At 45.3% G+C, this 25,047-nt stretch overlaps 1 protein-coding gene across 1 annotated transcript in view; it reads left to right on the top strand.

Moving 5' to 3' along the window:
• uox (urate oxidase) overlaps window positions 1-25,047 on the top strand; it is a 48,089-nt gene that overhangs the window by 5,587 nt on the left and 17,455 nt on the right. Inside the window, exons 2-6 of the mRNA XM_070885981.1 lie at window positions 5,346-5,561; window positions 10,015-10,131; window positions 15,346-15,424; window positions 21,475-21,661; window positions 23,587-23,710. Coding sequence (XP_070742082.1) covers window positions 5,346-5,561; window positions 10,015-10,131; window positions 15,346-15,424; window positions 21,475-21,661; window positions 23,587-23,710 — 723 coding nt within the window. The remainder of the gene's footprint in view (window positions 1-5,345; window positions 5,562-10,014; window positions 10,132-15,345; window positions 15,425-21,474; window positions 21,662-23,586; window positions 23,711-25,047) is intronic.

A 25,047-nucleotide genomic window follows, 5' to 3' on the forward strand; every position in this document is an offset into this window, starting at 1 on the left:
TTGTAGGATCTTGTGGAGACATCGTTGGTGGTATTTCTCCAGCGACTTGAGGTGTCTACCGTACATGGTCCATGTCTCTGAGCCATACAGGAGGGTAGGTATTACTACAGCCCTGTAGACCATGAGCTTGGTGTCAATTTTGAGGGACTGGTCTTCGAACACTCTTTTCCTCAGGTAGCCGAAGGCTGCACTGGAGGCAGTGTTGAATCTCGTCGTCAATGTCTGCTCTTGTTGATAAGAGGCTCCCGAGGTATGGGAAATGGTCCACGTTGTCCAGGGCCGCGCCGTGGATCTTGATGACTGGGGGGGGCAGTGCTGTGCGGTGAGGACAGGCTGGTGGAGGATCTTTGTCTTATGGATCTTTATGGCCTATGCTTTCATACGCCTCAGTAAATACATCGACTATGTCCTGGAGTTCAGCCTCTGTATGTGCGCAGACGCAGGCATCATCCGCGTACTGTAGCTCGATGACAGAGGTTGGTGTGATCTTGGACCTGGCCTGGAGACGGCACAGGTTGAACAGCTTCCCACTGGTTCTGTGGTTTAGTTCCGCTCCAGCGGGGAGCTTGTAGACTGCGAGGTGGAGCATGGCAGTGAGTGTTCTTGACTCCATTCCGCAGCATGCTACTTGCCACCACCTCAGTAAAACCCCCAGCACTGCATGAGGTAGAAAAAGCCATAAAGACAGCTTAAGAACAACAAGGCTACGAGAGCAGATGGAATCCCTGCTGAGGTACTAAGTATGGCGGAGAGGCACTACTGGCGTGAATACATGACCTCATCTTTCTGATCTGGAGGGAGGAGAGCACGCCGGGAGATCTCAGAGATGCGGTGATCGTGACCATGTTTAAAAAAGGGGACAAATCCGACTGCGGCAACTACAGAGGAATCTCCGTGTTATCAGCCACTGGGAAAGTCATGGCTCGAGTCCTCCTCAACCGTCTTCTTCCCTGTGGCGGAGGCGCTCCTCCCGGAGTCACAGTGCGGATTTCGTCCTCTACGGGGCACAACGGAGATGATTTTTACAGCGCAACAGGAAAAATGCAGGGAACAGTGCCAGCCCTTATACATGGCCTTCTTCGACCTTACCAAGGCCTTTGACACAGTCAACCGCGAGGGTCTATGGAGTGTCCTCCTCCATTTCGGATGCCACCAAAAGTTCATCACCATCCTCCGCCTGCTCCACGACGACATGCAGGCCGTGATCCTTACCAACGGATCCATCACAGACCCAATCCACGTCTGGACCGGGGTCAAACAGGGCTGAGTCATCGCCCCAACCCTCTTCTCAATCTTCCTCGCTGCCATGCTCCACCTTCCATAATGTAACATAGTTGTGAGTTCAACCCCTATTGTAGAATTTCAACATATAATCTAAGTTAGCATGTCAGTGCAGTGCTGAGGCAATGTTGCATTGTTGGAGGTGCTATCCTTTGGATGTGTTCAATCTGCTCTGTGGACAACAGTCCTGCCTACAGTAGCCTTGTGGTTATGATACTGGACTAGGTACCCAGATTTTAGGAGTTCAAATCCTACCATAGCAAATTAATGTAGCAATTTGTGAGCTAGCCCCAGAACCATGAAAGTCAGCAGCAAGCAACAAGCCTGCCCAAGGATGTACTAATTCTGCAACTTTCATTTCTACAGTGCCTTTCAGAGTCATAAAGTACTTTACAGACGAGAAATGGCAGAAGAGTCAGGAGAGACAACCAGAAACATGGTTGAAATCATAGGTTTTGATGAGACTTTTAGACATGGGGAGAATTAACAAGGTAAAAGGGTTTGGGAAGCAACTACAGAGAGATTTGGGCTGAGGTGTCTGAATGTTCTTCCACTGAGTTCTCAGGAGTCCAGGATCATATGAAGGAAGGGCATGGACTATAACAAAGATCTGGAAGAGGTTGCAGAGGTAGGGTGGGTCAAAACCACTGAGGGACTTGGAAGACAAGGATTTTGAATGAAAGGAGCTAGACGAGGACAGGGGTGATGGATGAGCAGGACTTGGTGTGGAACAGAATGTGTAAGGTGGAGAAGGAGTTCCTGGTGATGACATTGCTTGTGAGCGACTGCTGCAGGCAGATGTGGTGTGATAAACCTTCATCGCTACTATTCTCTGAAGGCCTCTTGGATTCACAACATTGAACTCCATTCGCAGCAACTCATGTTCCCACCATGTATATGTGGCATACATATATATGACCCAAGCACGAGCAAACCATGTAGTGCTGGATTGGTCAGCATACGTTAGGGATTTGTGAAATACTGATGCTGGGGGAGGTAGACTCTAGGATGGAGCAAACCATCCTCCTTCAGTTTATTGATTTTAATGGTTTAGTGTGTAAAGGAACAAACGATGGGTTTCTGTCTGGAGACTGCCAAGTAAAGCTGCAATATTGCAGCATTGAGCAAATACAGACTTTGAAGAGCTGGAATTACTGATTGTGATAAGTAGGTCTAAACTTTTCTTTTATTCATTTGCTAGCTTTCCCTGATAAATGAAAGACTTACATTTATATAGCGGCTTTCACAACCTCAGGATGTCCCAAAGCGCTTTACAGCCAATGAATTACATTTGAAGTGTAGTCACTGTTATAATGTAGGTATCTTCTTTGCCCCTACGTATCATAGAATGGTTACAGCATGGAAGGCGGCCATTCGGCCCGTTGAGCCCCTGCCGACTCTCAGCTAGACCCACTCCCCCACACGTTCCCCATAGCCCTGCAAATCTTTTTCCTTCAGATACTTATCCGACTCCCTTTTTAAAGATAACACTGAGTCTGCCTCCACCACCCTTTCCGGCAGTGTATTCCAGATCCTAACCACTCGCTGCTTAAAAACGTTTTTTCTTACAGCGCCTTTGGTTCTTTTGCCAATCACCTTAAATCTGTGTCCTCTGGTTCTCGACTCTTCTACCAATGGGAACAGTTTCTCTCTATCTACTACATAAGAACATAAGACATAGGAACAGGAGTAGGCCATACGGCCCCTTGAGCCTGACCCGCCATTCAATAAGATCATGGCTGATCTGATCATGGACTCAGCTCCACTTCCCCGCCTGTTCTCCATAACCCCTTATCGTTTAAGAAACTGTCTATTTCTGCCTTAAATTTATTCAATGTCCCAGCTTCCACAGCTCTCTGAGGCAGCGAATTCCACAGATTTACAACCCTCAGCAGCAATTTCTCCTCATCTCTGTTTTAAAAGGGCGGCCCCTTATTTTAAGATCATACCCTCTAGTTCTAGTCTCCCCCACCAGTGGAAATATCCTCTCTGCATCCACTTTGTCAAGCCCCCTCATAATCTTATATGTTTCGATAAGATCACCTCTCATTCTTCTGAATTCCAATGAGTAGAGGTCCAACTACTCAACCTTTCCTCATAAGTCAAGCCCCTCATCCACGGAACCAACCTAGTGAACCTTCTCTGAACTGCCTCTAAAAGCAAGTATATCCTTTCGTAAATATGGAAACCAAAACTGCACGCAGTATTCCAGTACTCTGTCCAGAAGCCTCATGATTTTGAGCACCTCTATCAAATCTCTGAATCAACTCTGCTCCAAGGAATACTACCCCAGCTTTTCCTGCTCGATCAACGTAACTGAACTCCCTCATTCCTGGAATCATTCTCGTAAATCTTTTCTGCAGCTTCTCTCAGGCCTTCACAGCCTTCCTAAAGTGTGGTGCCCACAATTGGACACAGTACTCCAGTTGGGACCGATCCAGTGTTTTACACAGATTCATCATCATTTCCACACTTTTGTACTCTATACCTCTATTTATGAAGCCGAGGATTCCGTAAGCATCTTTAACTGCTTTCTCAACCTGCCCTGCCACGTTCAACGATTTATTCACATACACCCCAAGGTCCATCTGTTCATGCACCCCCTTTAGGATTATACCACTTAGTGAGTATGGTCTCTCCTCATTCTTTCTACCAAAATGCATCACTTCACATTTTTCTGCATTCAATTTAATCTGCCACATGTCCGCCCATTTCACCAGTCTATGTCTTCCTGAAGTCTATCGCTATCCTCCTCACTGTTCACTATACTTCCAAGTTTGTCTCATCTGCAAAATTTTAAATTGTGCCCTGTACACCCACATCCAAGTCATCAATATATATTAAGAAAATCAGTGGTCCTAGAACTGACCCCTGGGGGAGACCACTGTACACCTTCCTCCAGTCCCAAAAACAACAAGTTCGGATGTGATTACCAAATCAGATAGTGCCCATGATGAAGGTGAGCTGACACATAATAATGTGGAAAGGCAGCCTTTGGAAAGCTAAATGGGTGGGAAAAATAAATCACTTTCAGTGGTGCCTAGAAGATCATTAACCTAAGCGTTATGCAATGTAATTTTCAACAACAGGATGCAAGATAGTAGCCACAATTCTGAAAGGTTCAATGTTGAAAATGTCTGACCTCAATTACAAAAGATTTCTGACCAGCCCACTTCTCCTCATTCTTTCTGCCAAAATGCATCATTTCACATTTTTCTGCATTAAATGGTTAAGAGGTTCATTGTGCCAACTTCTCTCAAGTAATTTTAAGGGTCAGGGAGCAATTGCAGAATGTTATCTTTTTTGAACTTTCAACCGTGGCTGCAAAATGTAAACAGGGGGTGAATGGTCTCAAGGGTTAATGAGGGAAGGTGAACAAAGCAGCTTGTTTATTTACTGGCTGGTGAATATACAAAGCAGAACGTCCAGGGAGATAGTTGAGGCAAATAGAGTAAGGAAATTCGAAAGGGAACCAGATAGATATTTGGCAGGAAAAGGGTATGGAGATGGGCGAGTATACGATTGTGGCTCAAACCTCACGGCTTTCTGGATAGACTCCAATGGCCCCGTAGAATGCGGCACATTTCCATGTTTCGAGAGGGTAAGTTGTGGTCTTCAGAGCTCTCAGCACAGAGCTGCACCTGCTGGGAGTGTGTACTGTGAACCTGGGTGTGCATCCACGATCACATCAAATCTAACACAGAAAATGCTCGAGGCCTCCACAATGCTCCATCCATCATTTACCTTGGCGGCTATGCATCAGTCACACTCAAATTCCCAATATGCACTCCCAGCGGGTGAAGCTATGCACAGGATGTCCTAAAGGTGAACATTTATCTTTGTGTGTATAGTTGCTGGGCCAGTAGTATTTTTTCAACTCAGTGCTTTTTCCTTCTAAAATATTCTTATTAACGCTCTTACAACACAGTGGTGTAATTGGTGCATAAAAGAGAAAAATATTGTAGATGCTGGATATCCGAAAAAGAAAATGCTGGAAGCTGAGTATTTCCAGCATGTTCTGTCTGTCAGATTTGATCTGATCCTGGTTTTTTTTCGTAATACAGGGAGATGTGGAATTTGTCCGTACGGGCTACGGGAAAGATGTGGTGAAGGTCCTGACTATCAGGAGAGAGGGAAAGCATCATTACATAAAAGAGATTGAAGCAACTGTCCAGCTTACACTGAAGACATTAAAGGACTACATGTATGGAGACAACTCTGATATCATTGCCACCGACACTATGAAAAATACCATTCATGCCTTGGCTAAGCTCAAAGGGGTAAGTTTGGTTAGGGTCTTGTTGCTGTAACACTCTCCTTTTTGAGCAATCCTTCCAATGTAGCACCTGACTAGATTAGGGTCACCAAGGCTGATTTGAATGTATTCCTGGAGGTTTCGTTACACAACCTCCTGCCTCCAACTGCCCCGCCCTCATGCTCCCGCCATTGGTCGCCTGACACGTCCATCTTCGCGGCAACCGCCTTCCCACGCCCAATTGGAAAGCGAAAAGACTGTGCGGTTACCCAACTGGATGATTCTTGACCATCAGTGAAACATATGTTCTTTCCCATCTCCAATATTTTGATAACTATTAAACAGAAGTCTTCAAAGAAAATGTAAAAAAACACACATTTGTTTTAAAACCCCTATGATTTTTCTCAAGGGTTGCATGCAGTCGTGTCCTGGAGATAAATCTTCAATTCCTGGAGACTCTCGGGCAATCCTGGAGGGTTGGCAACCCGACTACGGGAGCACGACCAGCATGCTTTCTTTTTTACAAATGAGGAATGAACAGTATTTTTCAGTTTTCACAGAAAGATATGGGTTTTGTTTTACATTTATTCCTGGGATGTGAGCATCGCTGGCAAGGCCGGCATTTATTGCCCATCCCTAATTGCCCCTTGAGAAGGTGGGGGTGAGCCACCTTCTTGAACCGCTGCAATCCGTGTGGTGAAGGTGCTCCCACAGTGCTGTTAGGGAGGGAGTTCCAGGATTTTGACCCAGTGACCATGAAGCAACAGCAATATATGTCCAAGTTGGGTTGGTGTGTGACTTGGTGGTGAACTTGGCGGTGCTGGTGTTCACCTGCGCCTGCTGCCCTTGTACTTCTGGGTGATAGAGGTCACGGGTTCGGGAGTTGCTGCTGAAGAAAGAATTGTGGAATGCAATCTCCAGGACACCATTAACATTTCAAAACCACATGGAATAAAAAAATGGATTTCACTTATTCAATCACTGTGAACCAGTGGCCCTGATTTCAGATTTTACTTGTTGCAACAATGGAACAGAAATTTGAATTGAACTATTTGGGCTGTGCTTTTATTTATTTATTTGTGTGTTAGTCTTACCATATCCATTGCACCTCTTCAGTTTCTGGGTTCGGATGCCCAATTCAGGTTCTATCCATCATTTTCAGAGGTGACACTTGTATAGGAACTATGAATGAGTGCACAGTTTAGAAACATAGAAAATAGGTGCAGGAGTAGGCCATTCGGCCCTTCGAGCCTGCACCACCAATCAATAAGATCATGGCTGATCATTCACCTCAGTACTCCTTTCCTGCTTTCTCTCCATACCCCTTGATCCCTTTAGCCGTAAGGGCCACATCTAACTCTCTCTTGAATATATCCAATGAACTGGCATCAACAACTCTCTGCGGTAGGGAATTCCACAGGTTAACAACTCCCTGAGTGAAAAAGTTTCTCCTCATCTCAGTCCTAAGTGGCTTACCCCTTATCCTTAGACTGTGACCCCTGGTTCTGGACTTCCCCAACATCGGGAACATTCTTCCCGCATTTAACCTGTCCAGTCCCGTCAGAATCTTATATGTTTCTATGAGATCCCTTCTCATCCTTCTAAACTCATCAGTCTCTCCTCATATGACAGTCCAGCCATCCCTGGAATTAGTCAGGTGAACCTTCACTGCACTCCCTCAATAGCAAGAACGTCCTTCCTCAGATTAGACCAAAACTGCACACAATATTCCAGGTGAGGCCTCACTAAGGCCCTGTACAGCTGCAGTAAGACTTCCCTGCTCCTACTCTCAAATCCCCTAGCTATGAAGGCCAACATACCATATGCCTTCTTCACCGTCTGTTGTGCCTGCATGCCAACCTTCAATGACTGATGAACCAGGTCTCGTTGCACCTCCCCTTTTCGTAATCTGCCGCCATTCAGATAATATTCTGCCATCGTATTTTTGCCCACAAAATGGATAACCTCACATTTATCCACATTATACTGCATCTGCATTAGCCCACTCACCTAACTTGTCCAAGTCACCCTGCAGCCTCTTAGCGTCCCCCTCACAGCTCACACCGCCATCCAGTTTAGTGTCATCTGCAAACTGGGAGATATTACACTCAATTCCTTCATCCAAATCGTTAATGTATATTGTAAAGAGCTGGGGTCCCAGCACTGAGCCCTGCGGCACTCCACTAGTCACTGCCTGCCATTCTGAAAAGGACCCGTTTATCCCGACTCTCTGCTTCCTGGCAACCAGTTCTCTATCCACGTCAGTACATTACCCCCAATACCATGCGCTTTGACTTTGCACTCCAATCTCTTGTGCAAGACCTTGTCAAAAGCCGTTTGAAAGTCCAAATACATCATTATCCACTGGTTCTCCCTTGTCCACGCTGCTAGTTACATCCTCAAAAAATTCCAGAAGATTCGTCAAGCATGATTTCCCCTTTCATAAATCCATGCTGACTTGAACAGATCCTGTCACTGCTTTCCAAATGCACTGCTATTTCATCCTTAATGATTGATTCCAACATTTTCCCCACTACTGATGTCAGGCTAACCGGTCTATAATTACTTGTTTTCTCTCTCCCTCCTTTTTTAAAAAGTGGTTTTACATTAGCTACCCTCCAGTCCATAAGAACTGATCCAGAGTTGAAAGACTTTTGGAAAATGATCACCAATGCATCCACTATTTCGAGCGCCACTCCTTAAGTACTCTGGGATGCAGACTATCAGGCCCCGGGGATTTATCAGCCTTCAATCCCATCAATTTCCCTAACATAATTTCCCTCCAATAAGGATATCCTTCACTTCCTCCTTCTCACTAGACCCACTGTCCCCTCGTACATTCGGAAGGTTATTCGTGTCTTCCTTCGTGAAGACAGAACCGAAGTATTTGTTCAATTGGTCTGCTATTTCTTTGTTCCCCATTGTAAATTCACCTGAATCCGATTGCAAGGGACCTACATTTGTCTTCACTAATCTTTTTCTCTTCACATATTTATAGAAGCTTTTGCAGTCAGTTTTTATGTTCCCTGCAAGCGTCCTCTCGTACTCAATTTTCCCCCTCTTAATTAAACCCTTAGTCCTCCTCTGTTGAATTCTAAATTTCTCCCAATCCTCAGGTTTGTTACTTTTGCTAGCCAATTTATATGCCTCTTCCTTGGTTTTAACACTATCCTTAATTTCCCTTGTTAGCCACGGTTGAGCTACCTTCCCCATTTTATTTTTACTCCAGAAAGGGATGTACAATTGCTGAAGTTCATCCATGTGATCTTTAAATGTTCGCCATTGCTTATCCACCATCAACCCTTTAAGTATCCTTTGCCAGTCTATTCTAGCCAATTCACACCTCATACCGTCGAAGTTACCTTTCCTTAAGTTCAGGACCCTAGTTTCCGAATTAACTGTGTCACTTTCCATCTTAATAAAGAATTCTACCATATTATGGTCACTCTTCCCCAAGGGGCCTCGCACAACAAGATTGCTAATTAGTCCCTTCTCATTACACATCACCCAGTCTACGATGGCCAGCTCTCTAGTTGGTTCCTCGACATATTGGTCGAGAAAACCAACCCTAATACACTCCAGGAAATCCTCCTCCACCATATTGTTTCCAGTTTGGTTAGCCCAATCTATATGCATATTAAAGTCACCCATGATAACTGCTGCACCTTTATTGCATGCACCCCTAATTTCCTGTTTGATGCCCTCCCCAACATCACGACTACTGTTTGGAGGTCTGTACACAACTCCCACTAGCGATTTCTGCCCTTTGGTATTCCGCAACTCCACCCATACCGATTCCACATCATCCAGGCTAATGTCCCTCGTTACTATTGCATTAATTTCCTCTTTAACCAGCAACGCCACCCCGCCTCCTTTTCCTCTCTGCCTATCCTTCCTAAATATTGAATTTCCAGGCTTGGTCACCCTGGAGCCATGTCTCCGTGATGCCAATTACATCATATCCGTTAACTGCTGTCTGCGCAGTTAATTTGTCCACCTTATTCCGAATACTCCTCGCATTGAGGCACAGAGCCTTCAGGCTTTTCTTTTTAATACACGTTGCCCTTTTAGAATTTTGCTGTAATGTGGCCCTTTTTGTTTTTTGCCTTGGATTTCTCTGCCCTCCACTTTTACTATTCTCCTTTCTATCTTTTGCTTCTGCCTCCATTTTATTTCCCTCTGTCTCCCTGCATAGGTTCCCATTCCCCTGCCATATTAGTTTAACTCCTCCCCAACAGCACTAGCAAAAACTCCCCCTAGGACATTGGTTCCAGTCCTGCCCAGGTGCAGACCATCCGGTTTGTACTGGTCCCACCTCCCCCAGAACCGTTTCCAATGTCCCAGGAATTTGAATCCCTCCCTTTTGCACCACTCCTCAAGTTTGACTCACACAAGCTCCTACATCAATAATAGTAGAATGAAACGTAAAGAAAACGAGTAACGACTTAAGTTCACACAGAAATGTTGTATGTTGTCAGATTCGAACTATTGAAGAATTTGCACTGGACATTTGTGACCACTTCTTGACTTCCTTTCAACACGTTGCACGGACCATGGTCTACATGCAGGAGGTACCCTGGAGACGTCTAGAAAAAGTAAGAATTTTAGGCAAATGTTACTGAGAAGTGTTGACGCCTTGGTGAGTTAGAATTCCACGAGCATTAGTTGTCCGCTTCTACCTCGTCAAAGTTGCTGGCTCGAGTGCCAAACAATTCTCATTCTTGTTTTCAAATCCCTCTTTGGTCTTGCCCCTTCCAATCTATGTAACCTACTCCAACCCTACAACCCTCCTGGATCTCCATGCGCCTACAATTCTGGCCTCTTGCGCATCCCTATTTCCACTGCTCCATCATTGGCGGCCGTGCCTTCAGCTGCCTAGTCCCCGAGGTGTGGAATTCCCTCCCTAAACCTCGCCGCCTTTCAACTCTCTCTCCTCCTTTAAAACGCTCCTTAAAACCTACCTCCTTGACCAAGCTTTAAAATCTCATGTGGCTCGATGTCAGTTTTTGTTTGATAACACTCCTTGAAGCACCTTGAGATGCTTTATTACGTTAAAGGCACTATATAAATGTAAGTTGTTGTTGTAGACAGTGGACGCTGTCTTTTAGGGCATCACAGCTGAGCCAGAACCAGCCAACCCAAAATCCACACAAGTGCACGCTCAAGTAGGAGTTGCTGAATAGCAATCAGGAGTGGCAATCTTGGCAGAATCCCTGCGCTCTGGCTCATACATAGAGAAGGCAATTGTTGCATCCCTGTAGTCACCTTGATGGAGATCAGCTACCTCTCTGCACAGACCAGGGATTAAATCTTCGATCTTCCTGATCTGTATGGCTCAGCCACTGTAGTTGTGGATACATTGGTTGTAATCTACCCAAATTCCTTGGATTCTGGAGACGTCCCAGTGGATTGGAAAACTGCAAATATAACGCCCCTATTCAAGAAAGGAGGGAGACAGAAAGCTGGCAACTATAGATCAGTTCGCCATTAGGAAAATGCTGGAGTCCATTATTAAGGAAGTAGCAGCAGGGCATTTGGAAAAGCATAATACAGTCAAGCAGAGTCAGCATGGTTTTATGAAAGGGAAATCATGTGAGACAAATTTGCTGGAGTTCTTTGAGGATGTAACGAGCAGGGTGGATAAAGGAGAACCAGTAGATGTGGTGTATTTGGATTTCCAGAAGGCATTCGATAAGGTGCCATATAAAAGGTTACTGCACAAGGCAAGAGCTCAAGGGGTTGGGGGTATTATATTAGCATGGATACAGGATTGGCTAACTAACAGAAAACAGAGAGTCCGGATAAATGGGTCATTTGTAGGTTAGTAAACTGTAACTAGTGGGATCGGTGCTGGGGCCTCAACTATTTACAATCTATATTAATGACTTAGATGAAGAGACCGAGTATAATGTAGTCAAATTTGCTGATGATACAAAGGTAGTTGGGAAAGCAAGTTGTCAAAGAATCTGCAAAGGGATATAGATAGGCTAAATAAGTGGGCAAATATTTGGCAGATGGAGTATAATGTGGGAAAATGTGAGGCTATCCACTTTGGTAGGAAAAAAAAAGCAATTATTTAAATGGGGAGAGATTACAAAATGCTGTGGTAGAGACCTGGGGGACTTTGTACATGAAACTCAAATGTTAGCATGCAGGTACAGCAAGTAATTAGAAAAGCAAATGGAATGTTGGCCTTTATTGCAAGGGGGATGGAGTATAAAAGTAAGTAAGTCCTACTATAACTGTACAGGGCATTGGCGAGACCAGATCTATAGAGTACTGCGTACACTATTGGTCTCCTTCTTTAAGGAGTGATATACTTGCATTGGGGGCAGTTCAGAGAAGGTTCACATGGTTGATTCCTGGGTTGACATACAAAGAAAGGTTGAACAGGTAGGGCCTATACTCATTGGAGTTTAGGGGCTAGACTTTCCCCAAAGCCCTCACCGCCCAATTGCCACACAGAAAAGACTGCTAAGCTTCATCAATTAACGCTGGCGAAACTTTCCATTAATGAGGTAAGTAAAACCGCCCGGTGAGAAAATGTTTCTTACACCAAGATTCTCAGTGTTTTTTGGGAGGTTACAGCTGAAAGTAGCGAGAACGAGCGGTTCTTAAATTTAAAAAAAAAAATTTAGTCCGAGGCTGTGGTTGGGCCTAGGGAGGGGGAGGGGGAGGGGGGGGGGGGGAGAAAAATGCAAAACATTTTTTCACTAAAAAGTTAAAAAAAACATTCCCAAGACAGTTTTAAAGCTAATCGACATTTTACAATTAAAAAAAAAAAGAAACTTTAACTTACCTTTCTTTGCAAAGTGCTCACCTCCCACCCTGTTTCAGGCTGCTTCCTGTGGGCGGTTCCCTCAGCGATCTGGACAGGCTTCCGTTGAGGCCAAACTTACGCCCTGGCGCTTCTCTCGGCAGGGCACATGGCGGCGGTTTTGCTCCCGCCGGTCATTTCGCGATGTGGGCGGTCCGCTCCCATTCAAAAGGGGGAAACTTCCGCCGGGCGGTTTCTCTCAGAATAACTGCTGTGCCGCTGAGAATGAAGGCAAAGGTCTCCCCCTAGAAGACTGAGACGCACTTATTGAAAAGCACAAGATTCTGAGGGGGCTTGACAGGGTAGATGCAGAGAGGATCTTTCTCCTGGTGGGGGAATCTAGAACTAGGGGGCATAGTCTCAGAATAAGGGGTCACCCATTTAAAACGGAAATTAGGAAGAATTTCTTCTCTCAGAGGGTCGTGAATCTTTGGAATTCTCTGCCCCAGAGAATTGTGGAGGCTGGGTCATTGAATTTATTTAAGGTGGAGATAGACAGATTTATGAAGGATAAGGGATTAAAGGGTTATGGGGAGCAGGCAGGGAAGTGGAGTTGAGGCCAAGATCAGATCAGCCGTGATCTTACTGAATGGCGGAGTAGGCTTGAGGGGCCACATGGGTTACTCCTGCTCCTATTTCTTACGTTCTTATGTTGATGTTCACTCACCATCTTAACCAGCTGAACTGCTGGGGAGAGCTAGTCACTGGAGATTCCGTTTTATTTTAATTTTATAGTTGGAACACACACACACACACACACGACAGACATGTCTTATCTCGAAAGTACTAAACTTTACGGAGCACCAACTGATGTGTCAGATTGGCTTGGTTGGTAGCACTATTGCCTTTGGGTGAACAGTGCTACCAACCTGAAACATATAAGCTAGGCTGATACTTCAGTGCAGTGGTGAGGGAGTATTTCATTGCCTTTCAGGTGAGATGTCAACCAAGGCCTCCGTCTGCCTGCTCAGGTGGACGTAAAGATCAAACTGTTTCTTCGGAGATATGCACAGAATTCTCCGCGTGCTGGCCAATATTCCCCTTGAACTAACACCACCAAAAAAGAAAGGAATAAAAAGGAAAGTCTCGAGAAACAGGTTAGCCAACATCAATAAAGAGATGAAAGGTGTGTACCTTCAAGGATTTCTCTTCACAGATGATGACTGCCCTACTGTGCATTTCCAAAATGTCCTATTTCTATTCCATTTGTTCAATTAGCTGTTCGTTGGACCTTGTTTTGTGCAAATCAGCTGTTGTGTTGGCTTTTATAGCTGTGCCTGCACTTCAAATGTAAACCATTAGTTGTGAAGCATTTTGGAACGTCTCAGGATGTGAAAGGTGCTATATAAATGGATGTTCTATCCTTCAAGAAAAACATCTTGTCCATTAGTTCCACCTAATAGCAGCTATTAGCCTAATCATAGGATCCAGTGCAGTTATTCTACATTTTAAACTACAGTATAATGAGTATTATGCCAGTACATCTTATTCAGAACTATGCAAAAATAAAGATCATACAATGGGACAGATTTTCCTGTCAAAATAACGGCGAGGCTAATGGCCCTCGCTGTTATTTATGTGTAAATGACACAGCAACTTCAGGCGAGGAGCAGATATTAATATCCAAAGAAGTGACTATCCAAAAGTTGCTTTCTGAGTTGCGCTACTCTGCCGTTAGCTTAGCGAAAATGGCATTTCACTGCCTGCTCCACCTTTGAAATGTATTAATCATCATGAAGTTGCTGTATTTGCGCAGTAGCTATGAACTAAACCCGTCGCAGATATTTAGGGCTAGTAATTAGTAACATAAGTACCCTTTTAACAAAGTAATTATTGCTAATTACTGCCAATCAACCTCTCTGACAGTGAAAATTAACCATTTATAAGTGTGGTATATTCCTTCAGGTATGGACTTTTTCAGCAAGACTTAAAAAAAGAACAAATTTTAACTTTAATCTTTTTTTCTTACTTTTCGCTTCTGTCTCTTTTTTTTCTCTCTCTTCATCCAATCTTTCTTTCCCTCTCTTTATTTCTCCTTCTGTATCTGACTGAATATTGTATTCAACTTCCTTCTTAGTCCTTCCACTGTTTATTTCCCAATCCTTGAAACGTATTGGTTAAGGAGATACCCTGTTGCTTGCCTTGCTTCACTCAGGTCCCAGATGCCCCGTTGCCCTCCTGGTGCCGTTGTCAGCTCACACTTTCAGCAACTTTGTAGGCAAAACTGTTTTGCGCTGAAGGGCGCAGGGGCAAGTCTAACTAACGGCAAACGTCAAAATCTGGTCCAATATTTTCACCACTTAGATTTTCCCACTACAGCTTCACACCATTTCACTTCCACCTGAAGCCAGGCGGGTGGACCTGAGCCATTACCATTCCATGGCCAGCGTTCCACAACTAAATTGTATCTTTGTGGGGCCACGCCAGTTTCCGCTATTCCCACCTCATGTGATGTTGAAACTGACCATGAACCGGTGAAGTTCATCTAAGGAAAAGAAGTGCATTGAAATGTTACCAGAGTCCACGATTCATACCGTTGGGGGAAGAGCTCCTCTCTCTGTGCAAACAAATCGTGGCCTGGTTTTTATAAATGTTTATTGTTTCGAAATGTCTCAGACACATAGGGAATCAACGCCACTTGACTTTTACATCCACTAACCTTTGCATAATCATATAATGATACAGCACAGGAGGTCATTCAGCACAACTTGCCTGTGGCAGCTCTTTTAAAAAAAGCTATTCAATTAGTCTTTCGCCATGGTCCTGCAATTTTTTCCTTTGAGTATATATCTAATTTCCCTTTTGAAAGTTACTATTGAAGTTGCTTCCACCACCCTTTCAGGCAGTGCTTTGCAGGCCATAACAACTTACTTTTTATTAAATCATTATTTTTTAATGACATTAAACTTATTAGACTGTACTTAACTGCTGGTGTAGGAAATCTGTTGAACGGGAAAAGTAAGGAATACATGTGAATTTATTTTTAATACAGGGTGGTACAGGGCACATGCACGCCTTCATTCACAATCCTGATGCAACACGCTTTTGTGAAGTTGAGCAGTTCCAAAATGGTAAGTCTTTGGTTCTAAATCTTGTCATTTTGTTGCTAAGCAAAGCCGACTAATCTCAGCAAAGTCATTCACTAATGTTCTCCGAGGAAGGCAACCCTGTCAGTCCTACCTAGTCTGGCAAACCTACAATTCCATGATGTAGCTGATTCTAAATGCCCTCACAGCTTCTGCGAATGAATAATAAATACTGCCTGGCCAATGTTGTCAAGAACAATTTTTTTTAAAAAGCCAGCTATGGCACAGCAAACATCAACTCATTCACAGGGGGCAGAAGCTGTAAATAAATGTGGTCCATCAACTTGCACATCACAGCTTCTGGCACACATGAATGACAAATTTACTATGGTTCATCAGAGACTGGCACCCAGAAAGATCCTGCCCATTACCTGACAAAAGAGCAAAGATCTTCTGGGTCTCTTGAGGTTTCCATTTGACAAGCCCTTTTAACATTGCTGCCGTCTTTAAGGTCCAGGACTTCTTCTTAGCAGTGCCCAACGCCCGCCATCGCCAGTCTTCCAGTGCACAGCGCCTGGTCAGCGCTGGGAGAGGAAGAATGGCCCTTGGGAGTCTTCCTAACTCACAAAGCAACAGCAACTTGCATTTCTACAGCACCTTTAATGTAGTGGATACATTCCAAGGCGCTTCACACAAGTGTCAACAGAACAAATTTGACACCGAGCCAAAGAAAGAAGCAGGTTACAGAGGTAGATTTTAAGGAGCGTCTTAAAAGGAAGAGAGTGAGTAGAGAGGTGGAGAAGTTTAGGGAGGGAGTTCCAGAACTTGGGTTCAGATATTTGCCCACTGCTTGATTTTAACCGTTTATTATTGGACCAGTGTTTGAGCATCCAGTTTTAATTCAACATCCAAAGCTGCCACTGAGAGAGGGCTCATTAACAACTTCAACAATTTGCATTGATGTAGTGCCTAACAGAGCAAAACGTCCCAAGGCGCTTTACAGGAGCGATTATCAAAATTTGACACCGAGCCACAGAAGGAGGTATCAGGACAGATAACCAAAAGCTTGGTTAAAGAGGTGGGTTTTAAGGAGCATTTTAAAGGAGGAGTGTGTGTATTAGACAGGAGTAGAAGTTTAGTAGAGAATTGCAGAGCTAAGGGCCAAGGCAGCTGAAAGCATGGTCGTCAATGGTGGAGCAATTAAAATCGGGAATACACAAGATGCCAGAATTGGAGGAGCGCAGAGATCACGAAAGCTTGTCGGGCTGGAGGTAGTTACAGAGATAGGGAGGGGCGAGGCTATGGAGGGATTTAAAAACAAAGAAGAAGATTAAAAAATTGCTGCACTGATGGACTGGGTGCCAATGTAGGTCAACGAGCACAGGGAGTGATGGGTGAACAGGAATTGGTGCGAGTTAAGATAAGGGCAGCAGTGTTTTGGATGAGCACAAGTTTATGTTGGGTGGTAGCCAAGTTTGCTGACAATACAAAGATGGGAGGAAAAGCAATGTGTGAGGAGGACGCAAAAAATCTACAAAAGGACATAGACAGGCTAAGTGAGTGGGCAAAAATTTGGCAGATGGAGTATAATGTTGGAAAGTGTGAGGTCATGCACTCTGGCAGAAAAATCAAAGAGCAAGTTATTATTTAAATGGAGAAAGATTGCAAAGTGCCACAGTACTTTGGATAGTATTCAGGTACAGCAAGTGATCAGGAAGGCCAATGGTATCTTGGCCTTTATTGCAAAGGGGATGGAGTATAAAAGCAGGGAAGTCTTGCTACAGTTATATCAGGTATTGATGAGGCCACACCAGGAATACTGCGTGCAGTTTTGGTTTCCATATTTAAGAAAGGATATACTTGTTTTGGAGGCAGTTCAGAGAAGGTTCACTAAGTTGATTCCGGGATGAGGGGGCTGACTTATGAGGAAAGGATGAGTAGGTTGGACCTCTACTCATTGGAATTCAGAAAAATGAGGTGTGATCTTAGCGAAATGTGTAAGATTATGAGGGGGCTTGACAAGGTGGATGCAGAGAGGATGTTTCCACTGATGGGGGAGACTAGAACTAGAGGGTATGATCTTAGAATAAGGGGCCGCCCATTTAAAACTGAGTTGAGGAGAAATTTCTTCTCTTACAGGGTTGTAAATCTGTGAAATTCGCTGCCTTAGAGAGCTGTGGAAGCTGCGACATTGAATAAATTTAAGACAGAAATAGATAGTTTCTTAAACGATTTGGGGATAAGGGGTTATGGGGAGCGGGCGGGGAAGTGGAGCTGAGTCCATGATCAGATCAGCCATGATCTTATTAAGTGGCGGAGCAGGCTCAAGAGGCCGTATGGCCTACTCCTTCTCCTATTTCTTATGTTCTTGTTAAGATGGGAGGTCGACCAGAAGAGCACTGGAATAGTTGTCGAGAGACGACAAAAGAATGGATTCAGCAGCAGGCGGAAGTAGGTGGCCTTGATGATGGAGTAGATATGGGGTCGGAAGCTCATCACAGGGTAAAACACAGCAGTCTGACAATTTAGATACAGTGGCAGTGTTGAGGAAGGTGGTGGTGAGGTAGAGCTGGGTGGCGTCAGCTTACATGTGGAACCAGACATACTTTTGGACGATGTCACCGAGGGGCAGCATGTAGATGAGAATTAGAAGGGGGCAAGGATAGATCTTTGGGGGACTCCAGAGGTAACGGTGTGGGAGGGGGGAAGAGAAGCTGTTGCCAGCTGATATTCTGGCGACGATTCAATACATAAGAATGGAACCAGCAAGTGCAGTTCCACCCAGCTCGATGACGGAGGAGAGGTATTGGAGGAGGATGGTATGGTTAATCTTGTCGAAGGCTGCAGATAAGTCGAGAAGGATGACGAGGGATAAGTTTACCGTGGTCACAGTCACGCAGAATGTCATTTGTGACTTTGATAAGGGCCGTTTCAGTACTGTGGCGGGGGAGGGAATCTAACATAGAATTGTGGAAAAGATGGGAAGATCTTGCTTTGAAGCCCCCAGTTTGAGATAGATCAAACCATTACACAGTGCATGAAATAAGGTTTCTGCTTGTCTGCTGTCACAATGTTGTATGTATTTCTGTCATAAGAATGTGGCACTTCATCTCACCCTATCAAACGGAGTTTCAATTTTAATTTTAATTTGCTAAAATGTTTTATTGATTTGCTTTTTTTTGTAGATTTGTAGGTTGACCTGTGACATTTTGTTCCACTTGTCTACTATAGATGTTTTTTTTTTGTTCTAAATGGGTTTGGCTGGACTATAATGATAAATACAGACACCAAGAGAGCGTATGTAAAAGTCACATTAAAGTATTTGACTGCGCTGTTTGTAAATTGTCACATCCCTGGGTAAAGGTACAGAGAGGAGAGTGACCAAAATGATACCCATTCATAGGGCTCATGAGTTAGGGCTACTTGCATTAGACACAGCTTTATTGCTATGACTGGGTTTTTTTTTTTTTACATGGCGAATGAAAGATTATGGGTTGGATTTTCAGCTCACTTGCACCTCTGGTAGCACCCCGGAGGGGTGGTAAAGGGTGTTTTAAGGCCTAACGCCGGGCAGCCAGCTTTTACCACCCAATTGGCAAATTCTGCTCAGGGCTTGCGATAGTGCAAAAACTTAACGCCCTGCCTCCAGTTTCAATGAGATCATGACATCAAGTGTCGTGCAACGCTTCTTTAGCGCCCCGGTTGCAAAATTGGGCTTTAACGCCGCATTATACGCCAGCCCCAAAAGACGCCTGATAAACCAGGCGGTCCCAAGGTCCAGCAGGCGGTATTTGCCGTGTATTTAAATTGAGGGAGGAGAATCCTACATCGCAGCTCACATTGACTGCCCATTTGCGCACAGCACGCTGCGTGAAACTTGGACTTGAAAGCGGCAGTTTTATCTGCCATTACCGTGTCCTTACAACTTCAGTGAGAGTTTAATGGGGACATTATTGTAGAGATTGCAGGCCCACCTCAGGAGGATGGCGAGGCCCCCATGGGATAGCTACCCCATCCACGGAGGGGAGGCCGTGTCCCAATGCTGCCGGACCAAGAGCCACACGTCGCCAGCTCATGATGGACCGGTTCGCTTGAATGTAGGAAGCTGAGGGGAGCATCTAATACTGGCCACACTATGTGTCACCATAAAGGCTCATCTCCGGTGAACTTTGGAATGATACACACACCAATGGCAAACGGTCAAGGTGACATTTTACTCCATCAAAGTAACAAACATTCCCCCCCCCCCCCCGCTCCCCGACCAAAAGAAAACCATACAATAAACAGCATGTGCTGCAAGGCACTCAAGAACAATGAAGTGGATTAACTCAACTCAACTGTTTACAGCGCATCTCCACAACATTGTCCCACACCTCAATGGGACTTTCTCTGAGCTTTGCCACCCCTCACCCCCCCTTCCCTTCATCCCCCTCCCATGCCGCTTGCTCCTCCTGAATGAGGCCTCAGTGCCTACAGCAAGGCTGCTTGAGGGCTGCTGTATTGATGGGCCCCGACAGTGCAGATGGCCTAGGATGACGACCTGGACCAGCTCTGGACCTGCAAGGCCGGGCTGCAGACTGCTGCGCCTCAGCATCGGCGACAGAGGTCTCTGATGGATCGGGAGTGAGCCGCATTAGGTGTAAGGTCGGGGAGTCAATGGTGGGAGCCGGAATGCTGTCATCTTGAGGAAGGACAGCACCTTCCGTTTCCTGGGGAAACGCTGACACCCACACGGGGCTGGGCCTCAGCATCCGGAGCACGATGTGCGACCTCAACTTGCTGGCCTGCTCCAGCACCGTCCCTTCCCTGTTGGACAGCAGTCAGTGATCGCATAACATCACCAAGCTGCAGCTTGGCTTGTGCCTGCGATGCGATCATTGCTGCAACCTCACCCGTGGCATGTGCCATCCCCTCTGGGACTCCGCCATCGCCGCTGGAGCCCATCTGCCCCTGTGAACGGGCAAGGATGGGCTCGCTGGAGTCCTCAGATGCTCGGGCAATGCGTGAGGCTGCTGCTGCCATACTCACAGCAAGTGCGTCGATGCTCTACGGAACCCTACCTAATGCACCCATGAGCTCACGGTGCATTTCCGTGTTCTCCCTGGACATAGCCACCAGGTGTCACAGTCTCAGGATAAGGAGTCGGCTACTTAGGACGGAGATGAGGAGAAATTTCTTCACTCAGAGGGTGGCGAATCTTTGGAATTCTCAACCCGAGGGCTGCGGATGCTGAGTCTCTGAATACATTCAAGGCAGAGAGCGATAGATTTTTGAATATTAAGGGAATAGTGCAGGAATATGGAGTTGGAGTAGAAGATCAGCCATGATCTTATTGAACGGCTCAGCAGGCTCGAGGGGCCAAATGGCCTACTCCTGCTCCTAATTCTTATGTTCTTATGCCTCCCCCGACCCCACCCCCACCATTGGTGGAACAGCATTTCACTGGCTCATTCCTACTTTCTGGAGTTCCTGCCCTAAACCCCTCTACCTCTCTAGAGCACTCCAGTCCTTATGGTCAAACATGTGTGCCAATGAGATAACAGCACAAGGAAATAATCTGTGCCTTTCCCATGTCGCTAGGTCTCCATCTCTTCGACCAAGCTTTTAGTCACCACTCCTTCCATAGCTAAACGTTCATGTTCCATATCTGTAAAGCACCACAGACATTCTTTTACATTAAAAGCACTCTATAAATGCAAGATCTTATTGACTGATTAGTTCATCTGCTTTTGGTTGAAGTAGTCTTGGCTACGGATCCAGAAAAATGCCCTGCTCCTTTTCAAATTACGACATGGGATTTTTTATGTCCTCCTGACAGATCCTTGATCTAACATCTCATCCAGTAATGCAGATGTCCCTCAGTACTGCACTGGAGTGTCAGCGTAGATGATCTGCTCAAGTCCCATGGAGTGGGGCTTGAACCAACCATCTCCTGACTCATAGGCGAAAGTATTGTCATTGAGCCAAGGCTGACAGTTACAGATTATTATAAAGACTATATATATACACACACACACACACACGTATAATAAAAATAAATGTAAAAATATATATATATCTATTTTCTCACCCATGTGCTTCTGGTGGGTTTGCAGAACTGCCCAAGGTTCATTCTGGAATAAAAGATATGAGGGTCTTAAAAACAACGCAGTCTGGGTTTGAGGGGTTCCGAAAAGACCGGTTCACCACGCTCCCCGAAGTGAGGGACAGAGTGTTCTCCACCATCGTGTACGCCAAGTGGCGCTATGGCACGGCCAGACCTGTTAACTTTGATGGTGCCTGGTAGGTTTGTGCAACTACAATGTGTTATTTTCACACATGCAATTATAGAATTAAGTTAAGGATAACACTATTTCTTTCCCCAATGCCCTGGTGTCTCGAGCTGTCTGCCTTTTGTCAACAAGAGCAGAAATCCGTGTTAAGAGCTGGGACTGTTCTCCGTAGAGCAGAGAACGTCATGGGGGGGAAGATTTATCAGAATGGTGCCAGGAATGAAGAACTTCAGTTATGTGGAGACACTAAAGAAGCTGGGATTGTTTTCCTTAAGAGCTGAGAAGGTCAAGGGGACATTTAATAGAGATGTTCAGAATTATGAGGGATTTTGATAGTGTAAGGTTGAAGCTGTTTCCTCTGGTGGATCAGCAACTAGTTAAATAACGGGCAAAAGAACTAAAGGAGAGTGAAATTTTTTTCTTTAACATGGTGAGTTATGATGATCTGGAATACACTGCCTGAAAGGATGGCAGAAAGATTCAGTAGTAACTTTCAAAATGCAATTCGATATGTACTTGAGGGGAAAACTTTGCAGGGCTACAGGGGATGGGCAGGGGAGCGGGACTAATTAGATTATTCTTTCAAAGAGCCGGCACAGACACGATGGGCCGAATGGCCTCCTTCTGTGTTGTATCGCTATAATTCTATGAAAGAGCACTACCCAGCACCACTTCCTGGGTGGTGTGTTCAGGTGCCTCTCCGAGGGCAGAATCGGGCTCAGGTGTAGTGTGGTGCTCCCGACACCCTCGGGCCTGGAATTTCCTGGTCTCACGGCGTTTATTTTTTGGCAAAGAAATTTGCCTGTATTGCTGGATTTACGCTGAATCGTTGGGGTGTGCACCAATCTCGTGCTGCTTGCGCGACGTGTCAGCTGAGACCCTCTGCCGCTAATTTACAAAACGCTAATTTACAAAATGCAAAGGTTGGCTCACATGTCAGTGACACGCTGGCCGGAGATTTATACCCACAATATTTAGGCATAGTGCTGCCCCACTGTCACCTGAGGGTATGGTAGCATAGTGGTAATGTTACTGGACTAGTAATCCAGAGGCCTGGACTAATATTCTGGAGACGCGAGTTCAAATCCCACCACGGCAGCTGGGTAATTTAAATTCAGTTAATTAAATAAATCTGGACTAAAAAGTTAGTAACAGTAACAGTGACCCATCTGGTTCACTAATGTCCTTTAAAGAAAGAAATCTGCCTCACTTTCACGGTCTGGCCGACATGTGACTCCAGCCCCACAGCAATGTGGTTGACTCTTATAACTACCCCTCTGCGGTTCAAGGAGGCAGCTCACCACCACCTTCTCATGAGCAATTAGGGATGGGCAATAAAATGTAGGCCTTGCCAGTAAGGGCCACATCTTGTGAATGAATTTAAAAGACCTGGTATCATTCTAACTAATCTCTGGAGTTTGACAGCAATCTTATTTGATATATTTTTTTACACTGTATTTAACCAAACTGTTGTCAGCCTCAATGAAGCGTAGGATTTTTCAGACGCTGGCTCCCACTCCCCCTGCCAGTTCAGAAGGACTGGGTAACGGGGATGGCCTTGCCAATGGGCCTATCCCAGTTCTGCACAATGATGCAAGCGGAGGAGGTACAGCAGAGACTTCAAGAGTGAGGCATCATGGCAGGAGACACCAGCCCGCTCGCTGTTACCACTGTTCCTGTCATGCCACTTTCAATGCACCGGCATCGGCGAATGAACTTCGCAGGAAATTGGGGTGTAAAGCTCCCGTTGCCACAATCGGCATAAATGGGATCGAGGAAATTCCGGGCCCCTCTGTCGGAGCCTCACACATGAGTAATGGCCGCCTGGAACTGACACCTGTATGGCACTGGGAATAAACAGCTTTAGAGGGGTGAGAGGTTAGAGGAGAAAACTGGCAGGAACGTAGGTTTAACCAAGCTTATCTTTTTTCCCAGGAATTCCGTGAAGGATGCTATCATTGAGACATTTGCCGGTCCCTATGACTCTGGAATATACTCCCCCTCCGTACAGAACTCTCTCTACAATGCTCAATGCCTCAGTCTGAGCAGAGTTCCAGAGGTCAGTACTTATTTTAAGTTTGTATATGATATCCTGTTTCCACCTACACCTTTCACTTCTCCCACTGTGGATTCCTGCTCATCCCGTGCTCCCACTACTCCACTATTAGGGACCAATCTCTCAGCCACTAATCTTCCTAGACATGGGATGCCCCACAAATACCACCTCCCCTCAGTCCTTTCCTTCAAAAGCCTCTTGAAGAACAATCTTTGCAACTACATCTTAAGTCGCTGTAATTGATGCCTTTATCTTGCCCCTTCTAAAATGCTGGAAGACGTTCTTCTGTGTGAGAGGTGCTAGATAATGGAAGTTGTAATATTAACCCCATTAGTGACAAGCTGTATTCTGTCCTGCACTATGTTCTGCACGATGCAATTGGCATCACGGAGACATGGCTCCAGGGTGACCAAGACTGGGAACTCAACATTCAGGAAAGATAGACAGAAAGGTAAAGGAGGTGGGGTGGCGTTGCTGGTTAAAAAGAAAATGAACGCAATAGTAAGGAAGGACATTAGCTTGGATGATGTGGAATCGGTATGGGTGGAGTTGCGGAATACCAAAGGGCAGAAAACACTAGTGGGAGTTGTGTACAGACCAAACAATAGTAGTGAGGTTGGGGACAGCATCAAACAAGAAATTAGGGATGCGTGCAATAAAGGTACAGCAGTTATCATGGGCGATTTTAATCTACATATTAATTGGGCGAACCAAACTGGTAACAATGCGGTGGAGGAGGATTTCCTGGAGTGTATTAAGGATGGTTTTCTCGACCAATATGTCGAGGAACCAGAGGGCTGGCCATCCTAGACTGGATGATATGTAATGAGAAAGAACTAATTTACAATCTTGTTGTGCGAGGCCCCTTGGGGAAGAGTGACCATAATAATGGTAGAATTCTTTATTAAGATGGAAAGTGACACAGTTAATTCAGAGACTAGGTCCTGAACTTAGGGAAAGGTAACTTCGATGGTATGAGGCATGAATTGGCTAGAATAGACTGGCGAGTGATACTTAAAGGGTTGACTGTGGACTGAGGAGAGAGAGGTAGAGAGGTGGAGTGGTTTAGGGAGGGAGTTCCAGAGCTTAGGGCCCAAACAGCTAAAGGCAAGACAATAAGAACATAACATAAGCAATAGGAGCAGGAGTAGGCCATTTGGCCCCTCGAGCCTGCTCTGCCATTTAATAAGATCATGGCTGATCTGATCATGGACTCAGCTCTACTTCCCTGACCGCTTCCATAACCCTTTATTCCCTTATTGCTCAAAAATCTGTATATCTCCACCTTAAAAAAATTCAATGACCCAGCCTCCACAGCTCTCTGGGGTAGAGAATTCCAC

Source organism: Pristiophorus japonicus, chromosome 8, assembly GCF_044704955.1.
Source record: "Pristiophorus japonicus isolate sPriJap1 chromosome 8, sPriJap1.hap1, whole genome shotgun sequence".
Classification (NCBI taxonomy): Eukaryota; Metazoa; Chordata; class Chondrichthyes; family Pristiophoridae; genus Pristiophorus; species Pristiophorus japonicus.